Raw genomic sequence first — 13,292 nt, forward strand, 5'->3', positions numbered from 1 at the left:
CCTTCCTCTGTCTCATACTCTGTCACTGGCTGCTGCAATTAATCTAAGTTAAAAGCTAAATGGACACATAATGCTTGTACTGAGAGCATTATAATCCTGGGTTCACTCACACTGAACTGGAGTAGCAGCACAAGGCTAATGCACGAGCTACCACTGACATTAACCATAGGATTAAATTGCCCATGGCCTTTTCCTGTAGCAGTGCCTCATCGCGTCTACATGTAAGTCGAAATACATTTGTTGTCACAGGGGAAATCCACAGCTTTTGTTTACTGTGAACAGCTTTAGGTCAGCTTACATATCAATTACATTACCAAGACAGCAAAGGCCTAAGATCAAGCACATATGCAACAAAGTGATGGAATATAATTGTGATGAATAGGTTTGTTGTACCACATTCAATTGGATTTATTAAAAGGGCACAGGTTCTGTTCATGTACTAGAATTTGATGATGCAATATTTTCATGATCAAATTAGATAGAGGATCTGGCCTGTATAACACTATGGGGGATTCACTGTTTTTTAAAGAAATATGCACAAATATCCACAAAAAACACTCAACCAGAGAATAATTTACTCAGTTTACCCACGAACCCACGGGTTGGTGGTTCAATTTCTGCAATGAAAATTAGATGTGATTGCTCGAAGGAAGTTGTTAGCCCAGATTCATAGTCAGTCACACACGAGTCAGTTTCCCATGCTGGACAGCTATGGCAACAATTCTAACAATGCTTATTTTCTGTAAAAGTTTGTATTATTGTATTATTATTGTCTAAGGCTGTATGAAGTATTTTTCACAATCCTTTGGTTACAAATTTGAACTATTCTTATAACAAAGGCCTAATCTAAGCAATCTCTAAAAACCAAAAAAGGCAGGAAAAAATTATGATATTAGGAGCTTGTTCTTATGCAGTGTGAAAAATCTGTATAATAAACACTTGTTCACAAAGATATATACGCTATATGCCAAAAGTATTTAGCCATCCAAATAATCAAAATTAGGTGTTCCACTCACTTCCATGGCCACAGGATTATAAAATCAAGCACCTAGGCATGCAGACTGTTCTACAAACATTTGTGAAAGAATGGGTTGCTTTGAATTCCAGCATGGTACTGTCATAGGATGCCACCTGTGCAACAAGTCCAGTTGTGAAATTTCCTCACTCATATATATTCCACAGTCAACTGTCACTGGTATTATAATAAAATGGAAGCAATTGGGAATCACAGCAACTCAGCCACAGAGTGCTAGGTTGCCAACTTTCTGCAGATTCACTTGCTATAGACCTCCAAACTTCACGTGACCTTCAGATTAGCTCAAGATCAGTGGACAGAGAGCTTCATGGAATGTGTTTCCATGGCCGAGCAGCTGCATCAAAGCCATACATCACCAGGTGCAATGCAAAGCGTTGGAGGCAGTGGTGTAAAGCATGCCGCTACTGGACTCTAGAGCAGTGGAGATGCGTTCTCTGGCGGTTGCCAGAAGAACAGTACTTGTCTGACTGCATTGTGCCAAGTGTAAAATTTGGTGGAGGGGGGATTGTGATGCGGGGTTGTTTTTCAGGAGCTGGGCTTGGCCCCTTATTTCCAGAGAAAGGAATTACCAAGCATACCAAGAGATTTTGGACAATTCCATACTTCCAGCTTTGTTGGAACAGTTTGGAGATGGCCCTTCTTCCAACATGACTGTGCACCAGTGCACAAAGCAAGGTCCATAAAGACATGGATGTGAGCATTTGGTGTGGATGAACTTGACTGGCCTGCAGAGTACTGACCTCAACCCGACAGAACACCTTTGGGATGAACTAGAGTGGAGACTGAGAGCCTTCTTGGCCAACAACAGTGTGTGACCTCACAAATGCGCAGAGTGGTCAAAAAATCCCATTCCCAATTTTATGGACATACTTCTCAGAAGAGTTGTAGTTGTTATAGCTGCAAAGAGTGGACCGATGTCATATTAAAACCTCTAGATTAAGAATGGAATGTCACGTAAGTTCATATGCGAGTCAAGGAAGGTGAGTGAATATATATATATATATATATATATTAAGCAAGATGGGTGAAGTGTCTTGCCCCAAAACAGAACAACAGTTTGTAATAGAACTGCTGCGACACGGTGGCATCTGCTATTCCAAGCAGTCTCTTATCCAAGTACTAACCCTGCGCAAAACAGCTTCCAAGATCAGGCTTTGACAAGACGGTGTGGCCAGAAAAGGTACAGAAGCATTTCAGATAAGAATGAAAATATGCACTTCTAGACTTATATAAGAATCCAGTGTATATCAGAAGACTGTTTGAGCTCTGACCTACAGAGTTTGTGAGTTTAATACATAATAAGACAAGCTATTTAGTTCTTTGCAAAACTCAAAGCATGCACTATAGATCCTCCAGCTAAGGTAGACCTGACCAAGCCTACCTCAAGATCTGGAGTTGGGTCCCCATGTGTAGCTCTGGGGCACCCACTGCTCCTGACAGGTAGCCCTAGTGGTATTGAAGAGTGGGTCAAATCCGAGGACAAATTTCCCTACAGGAGCAATAAAGTTTATCTTTACCTATTGTAAATATAAGTCTTTGCTATTTGCATATTTTGACCATTGAAATAGCAATTTTGTTTTGATTGTGATTCATCTGGCAGCACCAACAAAGAGCTATTAACATGCTAAAGTAATGGTTGCGCTGTGGAGGTGGTTTTCCAGGAGACTGCTCTTGTTCAGTCAGAAGTGTGTCAGACTCTGGATTAAGCTCTAATCCGTCAGATCATCACTGCCACCAACCATCAGCCTTTAACAGGACGGAGCCTGAGGCTATAGTGACCAGAGGCCACAAGAAACAGGGGCCAGTTGAGAGAAACATATTCACTGTTCACTGTAGGGCTGAACAATATATTGCAATCAAATCTAATTTTATTGCAGTTTGAGATGGCACAATCATGAAATCACAAAGGCAGAAATTATTTTGATAAAAGAAAGTCCTCTGCAAATAACAAAATATCCTGCCTTTTCACTGAAAATCTTGTAGTTTAGTCTTCTTTCAAATTTTAATGCTCCTGGAGTTGTTGACAAAGTGAACTCTGAATACAATCTCTCTTTTTAAATATATAGCACAAATCTAATTGCAACATTATGGTATACAACTGCAAAAAAGGAATGTGCTACCAAATGTGGTTAAATTTGTACAATATGCATTAATTTATAAAAAATATGTACGTGTGAAATCTGAACACATTTTTTTTCAGCCAATAGAAAACTTAGTAATAAGCATATGATAATTGAAGATAATTCTGATTTGACTAACTACATTTTTAAAAAGCCATTATTAAATTTTTTGCTTGCAGCATCACCTCTGAGCTGTAGTTTTGAAGGCGCTCTGACCCTGTTTTCTAATCCTTATCAACTCATTTAAATCCTTACCACTCTTGAATTCTTGAAATAAATCTAAACATTATAATGTCGGTCACTTGTCAGTGTTTGCAGTGTTTTCATATGTTATATTACAGTGTTCATAATGTTCTGGATGATCTGGCATTACAGTGTTCTTCACATACCTCCATACTGGTGCGGTTACATTGGTGGGTGTCGGCAAACCAGCTGTTTCCTGAGGCGCACTGGTCCACATCAATGTCCTGAATGTTCACGTCCACTCGGATCACGCCTCTGTCAAGTAAATAAAGTTAGTGGTGTCATGATTTTAATAGCAAGGAATAGGCTCAAAACTCAGGGCCAAAATAATAATATTTTCTTTATATTACCATACTAGTTTTGATAAAGCTGATTTTTTTCTATAGATGTCATTACTCTGCCTGTAAAGTTCCATATTATGACATTAAACAGCTCTACCTTACATTTATTCAAGGCACAGTTGGTGAGTTTATAGCTCAAAAATACCAATAGACCTGTAACTTGTAATCTCTGTGAAGATAGAAAGGTTTAATGCCATTCTGTGAAACATTCCAGACAAAGCAATAACATTTCCATGGAGAAAAGATTTGACAGACCCTCCACAAGAAAAGTTACACAATGCACCTTTAATGTGATTTTTTTAGTATTTATACCTTCTTAAATGAGTATTAACTTTCAATACCATCTATTTATTGATTAGTATTTGATTTTTGATAGTTTTGACTCCCTCGCAACACCATTACTGCACAGGTGACCTTGGGCAAGACACTTCCCTTAATTTCACTTGGGTAAATATGTATTTATTTGTAAGGAGCCCCTTCAGATGATCCATCAATGTTTGAGTGACTTTTTATTTCTGCAGTAACATTCATAATTATTTATTTAATAATAATATTTTAGTACAATTTGGAGACTACCCAAAAAACTAAATATTGCTTATGTCAGTAACTGTTTTGATGCACAAATGACTTGAATTAATTGCACAGAAAAGTAAAGAGCCAGCCACATAATATTTACTCCATCTTTACTTCATCATTCCAAAAATATCTGTTTGAACAATGAACATTTGTTTCCATACGACACAGCAATGTTTTGGCTTTTATCTAAATTCAGTTGTACAATTTCACCTTTTATTTGCCATTTCCAAAACCACTTGATCAAACTTCCCTTTTATCTGCAACATAAATGTCACTGAGCCTAAATAAGAGTCAAGTTAAAGGGAAGACATGGGAAAGTATTTAGTTATTCTGTCAAACAAAACTTGGACCACAAACTGCAATGTAAAACTAAACCAGGCCTAAACCACATCTGAGCAATTACCTGCTACGTTCATTTATTTTGATATATGATTGATTTTAATTATTTTTGCAAAGCAGACAAAGCACTCTTAACTTCTTATTATGGCAGTACTTTAAGTGATAGAAGTGGGGTACAGTGTACACCAGGCATGTCCAAACTATGGCCCGGGGGCCAAATGCGGCCCTCGGACAAATGTTTTTTGGCCCTCAGATGTCCAGGTGAATTGGCCCAAATTACCTTGCATCAATTAAAAAATATTTTTTTTACCGCAAGTTTTTTGAAAATCTATCTTGATGAAGCCAATATTTAATATTTACTGTGTGGTTTTAAGGATCTTAGCATGACTAAAGACTGATGGCTCATTCTAACATGTTAAACATGCACACATTTCAATTATTCACTGTATTGAGCACCAGTCTATGGCCCTATATCGGCCCTCTACTTTGTCTGTGTTTAGATATGTGGCCCTTGATTAAAAAAGTTTGGAAACCCCTGGTGTACACTATAATGAAAAAATGGATAATGATATCACAATTGTTTTGGAGATATGCAAATGACATTGGACTATAAAGTATATCGTCGATCGTTGCTGATTATAAATCTAAATATGGGCATATAGTGATGTTTCTGCAATTGTATGGTAAATTTTACAGCCTATTCAAGTTTCATGTGATACTCAATTGATTTTTTTTTTTTTTCACCCATGTACAAACACTAGCCAATATTGTTGACTTGAATTAAATGTATTATGTAATAATTTTATGTTGGCTCATTTCACATACAATTTTAAGTACATTAAGATAAACATTGTTATAGCTTTCAAAACAAGATAAAACAATGGTGGTAGAATGGTTGAAGATAACAAAATTTATAAATCAACTTTTCCTCTTTGGACAAAAACATTTCAATGACTGATTTTGTGTGTGTGTTAGTGTGCTTATTCTCTGAGAGACCATAGGTAGATCAGCATTATCTATTTTTACCATCGCCCCCAAATTAGATTACTCATTTCATGAGTTCATATTTAAGATTTAACTTTAGGGGTTTTTTTGTTTTTTTTTTTTTTTTTTGTAAAAATGCTGTACATGTGGGTTAAATTTAGCAAAATTTGGTCCATTATGTTGCAATTATCTAAAATGATAAAACTAATAAAAAATAAAAGGAAAACGCTTTATTTAGTTGAATAAGCTTTTTAAATCTCAGAAAAATGCATTCCTTGCACATAAATTGTCTCTGCATTTTGGTTGGAATTTTCTGTGCTGACTTAAGTAGACATTACATTTTCAAACTCCCTGCTACTTTCTGCATTATTTTTAATTTTTCTTCTTTTTTCCTCATTATCACTTAACTGGTGTTAAATTATGAAAAATATTTACCACAAGTGCTATCTCAGCAGACCAAGTAATAATTATAAAAACATGAAAACCTGTCACATGCACTTTAACATACTTCACATGTTCAGGGAGATTTAGGTTTTATTCAGTTATAGGATGAAGGTCAGAGAGATGACAGGAAAATTGGTTTCCTTTGTGTTTTTAAATATTTATGAGGTATGGGCTGTGCAATAAATCAATCTTAACTGAGTCAGGATCCAGTTGTTTAAAATCATCGCAATTGGCAATTTCTTTTTCCTGAATGTTCTATAGTATTTCAGTCTGTCTTCATGCCAGATCTGTGAAGAGGTGAGTCAAATGACAGTAAGAATGTGTTTTCTTCAAGGAATTTTGAGGAACAAAAACATCTGTATTTGAATAAATGCACATTAGATATGTTGAATGCCTCACTATGGAACATTCCGGGCACACAATGACATCTCCATGTAGACATGTACAGTCCTACAAAAGAAAGGTTACATAGTGCACTTTTAAATAACCTGTTAATCATCCCCAAATTAAGAATATTATTGACATTATAATTCCATGAGGAACCAAAAGCCTATCACCAGGCAGAAAAAGTTCGATAAGACAAAAATGTGTTAAGAGAATTTCACAGTCATTAGATAGTAAATGGTTAATTAGCATATTTTAATGTCCTTACCTGAACTCTGGAGTCAGGTCCGGTTTGAGTCCGTAGTAAGCCGTGGACAAACTTAGCATCCACCCGGGCACAAAGCGCCCATCCTCACAGTCCAAAAAGGGAGCACTGGCCCACCTCACCCCACTGCGACTGGTCACGTAACTGTCACTTTGCCGCCATTTTGGGGTCTCCAGTGTGCTCAAATCGTTCAACAACACTCTCTTGGACAACGATGCTATTGGACGATTATTCACTGGAAATTTTAAATTCCTAAACCATGAATCGTCCGGCGCTGGAGCAGGAGGGTGCAATGTATTCCAATACTTTGATAAATCTTGCAAGATGATAGTTTGAATTTTAGCCATTGGGTTACGAGTTGCACGTAGCACTAGCTGTGGAGTTTGTGCTGCCGGATCCGCATCAAATGTTAGATAGGCCTTTTGAATTAGCCCATCAGCATCTAAAAGTGCACGGACCAATGCATGATACCACTCCATGTCTTCTTCCACTGTGCTTTCTCTCAAATCGCTAGCTTGGTAGATCATGTTGAGAAAGTTGGCAGTATTAGCTAATGCATCCATTGCTGGTCTTAGTGGTACGTCAAAGCTATAAGGTAAGGGTCCATCTTGTCCAGTTGGGCTGTAAGCTCGATTACAACGTGATATTTCTAGCATAGCCGAATCTCCCGTGTACAAGTAGTTCTCGGCTGGTGACCACTCATCTTTTTCTGTTGTGGTTGCTATGGACGGGGTTGTAACTAAAATTGTTTTGGCAGGACTAAATGGACCAAAAGTTGCATTGGAAACTGTGGTAGAGTTGGTCAAATCTAAAGTGCTATTGTCTGCCTCTAAATTTGATATTTCAGAGGGGATTTGAGCTTTGTAAATAAATGGTAAAAGACCCAAAATAAAGACAGAGGTCCAAGCAGCCATGTTGAAAATATTGGCAATTTCAATGTCTTTCACTGGTTTTGTAAGGATGAGAAGCTGCTCTCATTAGAAAATTAGAGAATGCCAGTTTATTTAGAGCAACTTTCTCACTATCCAAATGTCAGATGTGTCTAGGTCAGCCATCTTGAATTGAATGATCACTTTTGCAACGTTTTTGTAGATTTGGCAAAAATATCTCAAAGTGATGATTTGTTGGTACAGTTTGGTTGTGTTGGTTTGCGATAGTCTTCATTTTTGCAGATGAATCAATCCCTTCAGACACTAAATTCAGAGCTCCATCTGTGCAAAAACTGAGAGAAAAGAGAAACTTGTGAGATTGGCAGAAAAAGTGAACAGGCAGTTGAAGTGTTAATAACACTGAGTTTTGGTCAAATTCAAATGCTACATTTTTTGCTCTCCTTTCTGGAATGAAGAAAAAGTGAACTTTAAGTGAAGAGACACTTTTCTGGAGTAGTAATAGCTATAGAAGTAGTAGTTGTAATAGTAAATGTAGTAGTAGTAGTAGTAAATGTAGTGTTAGTAGAAGTAGCTAGCTAGCAGCAGGCAGTAGTCAAAGTCATAGTAGTACAACCCAAGAAACATTGAATAAGCTCTTCAGCATTAAAGTTTTAAGTGTAATTACTACAGTATGTAGGTTTGGTGGAGAATTGATCCACTGTAGATTATTTCCAAATCCATTCTTGTCTCATTTACATGGACCCTATCTCGCATCTTCTCTCGTGAAAATTCAGTCACGTCCCACCCCAGTAGTAGTAGTAGTAGTAGTAGTAGTAGTAGTAGTAGTAGTAGTCGTAGTAGTAGAGGTAGTAGTAGTAGTACCTGCAGTAGCAGTAGTAGTAGTAGTAGTAGTAGTAGTAGTAGTAGTAGAGGTGGTAGTAGTAGTAGTGCCAAAAAAAGTAAGTGCCAAAAATGATCATAACACTTGTAATGTCCACTGATTTGCATCTCATGACACTAAAACATATGCCTAAATGGATCAGTGAACGACAATCCACAGCAATTTATAATGTCATTTGAAACTGTTGCTAATATATTATGCAGTCAGATTTATGGTGCTCAGTTCATAGAATTAAGAGAGCATAGAAGTATGTTGTATGTCACTTTAAAATAAACACCCATAATCTGACAAAATGTTATATTTGTTCCTATACTTTCTCTCTCTCTTCCTTTTCAAATATATTCAGTGCAATGACCCTAAACTAAATTAGTGATTTGTTCATTAAAACCATAATAATTTAATATGATATGAAATATAACTATAATACTGTGTTAGCCTGCTATATATTGTGTTTTCTTTTTTCATATCTTCTTAGTCATTTCTAACCTCACATAGCCAGCATGAAAGAATGTTGTGACAAAAATACCTATAGAGGCTGATGAGTTACCATATACATATTTAAATTGTTCTGTTGAAGATAAGAAATTAGAAAAAAAAATTAAATTAGAATATTTAGTATGTTGATTAGAATATGATGATATATTTGAACATATCAAAAAATGCAAAAATATTCCTGTGTAATCTGCCATACAAGGGAATAAAGTGATATTTATGCCACAATTGTGCATATCACATTGGCATACATCATTATCATCTGTATATATCTTTTTTCTGTTGCAGCTAAACTACATCACAATCACTGAAATATAAATTGTAATCTACAAGTTCCATGTAGTATTTTATGCTAGTATATTAAGAGATACAATAGTTTGTATAATTTTAGTGATAATTTTCCCTTTTACATAAGACAGCGAACGTAACAGACAACTGTTGCAGCAGCACTCACAAACGCACTAAGCGCTGCAATTTGTTTATCCAAAATATGTGCATGTTCAGTATTAAAACAAGAAAAAATCCCATTTTACTTACCGTTTTCTGTGCGCATCCAGTGCAAAAAAACGAAAGACCAGATTTTAAAGTATTAATGAAAAAGTCCGCAAACATCTTCTTTTGCTGGTGCAGTGAATTAAAATGGGGAAAGCCCTAAGTTGTGGCATCCCCTTCCAAAGTGGGAGGAGTCCTGGCTCGCGACGATGTGTGTGCGTTTTTTTCCTTTATAGACCAGTCCACTTTATAGGAGCAGCTCATATTAGTGCTTTTCTCCGCTATCCTCTTGGTTTGACGGTGACAGAGGAGAGAGGGGGAGACATCTGTTACGCTTTGCTCGTGGTGGTGAGAGGATGAAGAGCAGACTAAGCTGCGCTGCATTTGAGCAATATCAATCCGCCTGATGGTTAAGTGAATAGATTAACCCTGTATGTTCTGGACAGGGCCAGTAGAAAAACACATGAGCATTTGTGGCAAGAATAAATGCTTAGAGGAAATATTACATAAAATAGACTTGTTTTAGTGGTGCACTATGTAACTTTTGTGATGGAGAGTCTGCAACTTGCTTGTCTCCATGGAAATGTGATTGATTTGCTTGGAATGTACAATGTAAAATACCAAATGTATTTATCTACGTGAAGACAAGCAACGTGATGCCACTTGAGTTACAAGTCAGATCTGTGGAGAGGCAACTCCATTCACAGTAAGTTTTTTTTTTTTTCTTAAGGTATTTTTTTTTTAACAACAAACAACACTAGTGCTTACATACACATGCATGCAAGGTATATAAGTTTAATGCCATACTGTGAGACATTCCATACAATTCAATAACATCACAGAGACAAGCAAGTGGCGGGAACGTTCCAGCAGGTAAAGGTGTCCCTAAACATTAGCCTACTCAATATTTTATTTGTTGATTTATGCATATCAAACATACATACAAAAAATGTCATATAGCCATTTTAAACAACTAACAATTACTAACTCATACAGTTGATGTTGTTTTTCACCTCCTTCACTTCTCAGCGCTTCCGCAGATATTGTACTCATACAGATTTATATTTTTATTAAAATTTAACTTGCAATACTCAATTCACATAGACCTGAAGTATTCTTATACACATAAAACACAAATACGAAGGTGTCATAGCCCACACAAAAAGATGAGAGAGAGAGAATATTGTAACAACATGACCAAAAGTCTTCATTCTTCTTCTGCATAGTCCCATTTATTCTATTTAATTTAGTAATTAAAATTTTGGACATAGGTGTTTTGTCCAAATCTTTCTATAGTACTGTTTTATTTATTTATCCTTTCAGTTTACTCCTTAAATTAAAAAATAGTCCTGCTTTTGTTTTTGTGTCAGCCTAATCTGGGTTTGATTAAGAGCTGGTTCATTCCTCACTAATAGTTTAGCCCTTTTATATTCTAGTTTAGTCAGTGGTCGATTGCAGTAAAAATAATAGGAATCTCTGTGACCATGGAAACCGCATCCGAGCATCAGTCACCTCGTTCTCACAGCAACGAATACCACTCCCGCCTCCCCCTGCACTGGGACACATCACTGCAGCAGAATAAGAGTAAACATAAAAACTCTGAGGCAGTGGAGGGAGAGAGATGGACTAAAGGGACACCAAGTGAAGACATTTTAAAACCCGCTCTCCTCATCACAATAAGCCAATGTGGGTGGAGTGTCAAATGTCTTCAGAGGTGACCACACAGTTAAAGCTGCACTATAGGGGTGTGCAAAAAAGTGAAATATCTATATATGATATCATTTAATGTGATAATACAGTATTGATATTGTCGGCTGCTGTAATGATATATTGCCAAGAGTATTTTTTGTTATATTTTACAAAATTATTTTGTTACAATGCTACGGTTTTGTTGTTTGTTTAGTGGAAGGAAACTCATTTATGCAACACATTTAACCTATTCACTGTTTTGATGATTAAACTGGGTGTTTTTCATATTAACTTTGCACAAGAAGTGGTTTAACAAAGACTTTTAGTATCACAGTTATGATATTTTTTATTGAACCGTATTGAATCGATTTGAAATATATCGTATCAAATCGAAAGCTCACTGTATCGAGATGCATATTGTGGCCTGTGTATCAAGGTATGTATTGTATCGGCAACTTGTTAACGATACCCAGCTGTACTGCACTATGTAACTTTTTGTTTAGGGTAGACCATCTGCTTGTCTCCATGGAGAGATCATTATGTTGTAGAATGTTCCACAATATCTCCATGAAGACGCCATCAGACCAAGTGACAGGTAAGCCCTGTGGAGAGGCAAGCCACTTACAGCTGAATATATGTTATTCAAGGTATTTTGTGCAATTAACACACATTTAATCAAAAAAATCTGAGACAAAGGAATAATATTTCAACGGAGACAAGCAGGTGGTGCAACCCTCATCAGAAAAGTTACATAATAAACCTTTAATCTTTAGCTGAAGTTGACACTGCTATCCTCACAGCAATAACTTCTTTTTTCACTATCCTAAGGATATGACATTTGGTCTCTCTAGGCCTCCTACTTCCTGAAGCTCTCAGCACCATTCTAGCTGTATTATTCACTATCTTCCTCTGTACCATAAAGTCACTTTCCCTTAATACCGATCCTTCCTCTGTACCAACTATTCTCTTTTGTAAATAGTAAAAGATCACATTTTATATTGCACTTTTCCACTTTCAAGACAAGTATTTTACATCAAGGAACCATTCACCACACTTTCATTCACCATACACAGACACTGAGGGCAAGGTGTGTGTCTTGCCAAAGGATACAATGTCAGCATTCATCTGTGGGAACTAGAATTGCACCGCCAACCTGTGGGTCAGTGGACCTGACCACTCAACCAGTGATATTCATTCTCCCTCCTCTGTACATCCCCTACAGGTATTCCCTCCACAGACTGTATAAAAATATATACAGTCTATGATTACCTCTGACTTCTTTGTACCAAGTATTCCCTCTCCATTCTCTGTACATGTCCAAACCCTCTCAACATAAACTTTATGTCCAATATATCTAGCATGAGTTCTGAGTTAACAAGGGCTAACACTTTAATTATGTTTTCGTTATCTCAAATTGTACAGCGTGTCTTGATGTGTTACCCCTGCATCACGTGACATACAGGTCGTTAGTTTGATTATTTCCAAACAAAAGGGATTAAATCGCTTCAACGGGCTATAGTTTATTTGTTTTCTGTCATGCTGTGCCCTCTGTTGGTTATCTGCTACACCTGCAGCCAAAGGGACTAAGCGTTATTGCTGGTTGCCTCCTTAGTATTTTCAAAACCTTCATACCTTATGAATAGTGTACTTTTGTAAATAATTTACACTTTAATAAATTACATTTCATTTTACTCTTATACATTGTCTGCCTATGCTATTTACGTTTCCCATGCATCAGATAAACTGGATAACCTCATTCACTGCATGAACCCCAGTGTAACTTTGGGGTTCATGCAATGATACGGGCGTATAATGGGTTTATATAGGCCATATGTAGGCTATAATAAGCCTACACTACAGGTTGGAGAAATAAGACAGCAGCAGAGCGCCATCCTCGTGTCATAATGAAGAATCTCATTGCACCCTTCACTAAAAGACATCCTCTGCGTTGAAAGGCTGGTGTATGCTTATCCTATTTTGCTGTTTTGAGCAGTGTGTGTTAAATATGCAGTGGTTTAGACGGCTAGTTCCTCTGTGCTAGCCCTGGTCCAGCCTCTCTCTCCCGGAGGAGGAGGAAGTGTCAGCGCGAGGACCCGTTTTATTGGTCCACAGATGAT

The 13,292-nt window shown here is 37.0% G+C and overlaps 1 protein-coding gene across 1 annotated transcript in view; it reads right to left on the minus strand.

Moving 5' to 3' along the window:
• Positions 1-7,295, minus strand: part of LOC110155976 (probable G-protein coupled receptor 158) — a 30,536-nt gene extending 23,241 nt beyond the window's left edge. The window contains exons 1-2 of the mRNA XM_055158437.1: positions 6,736-7,295; positions 3,546-3,654 (exon numbers count right to left, since the gene is read on the minus strand). Coding sequence (XP_055014412.1) covers positions 3,546-3,654; positions 6,736-7,295 — 669 coding nt within the window. The remainder of the gene's footprint in view (positions 1-3,545; positions 3,655-6,735) is intronic.
• Between the last annotated feature and the right edge of the window lie 5,997 nt (positions 7,296-13,292).

The sequence above is a fragment of the Boleophthalmus pectinirostris genome, unplaced genomic scaffold (genome assembly GCF_026225935.1).
Source record: "Boleophthalmus pectinirostris isolate CB_2022bp ecotype Guang Dong unplaced genomic scaffold, ASM2622593v1 HiC_scaffold_22, whole genome shotgun sequence".
Classification (NCBI taxonomy): Eukaryota; Metazoa; Chordata; class Actinopteri; order Gobiiformes; family Gobiidae; genus Boleophthalmus; species Boleophthalmus pectinirostris.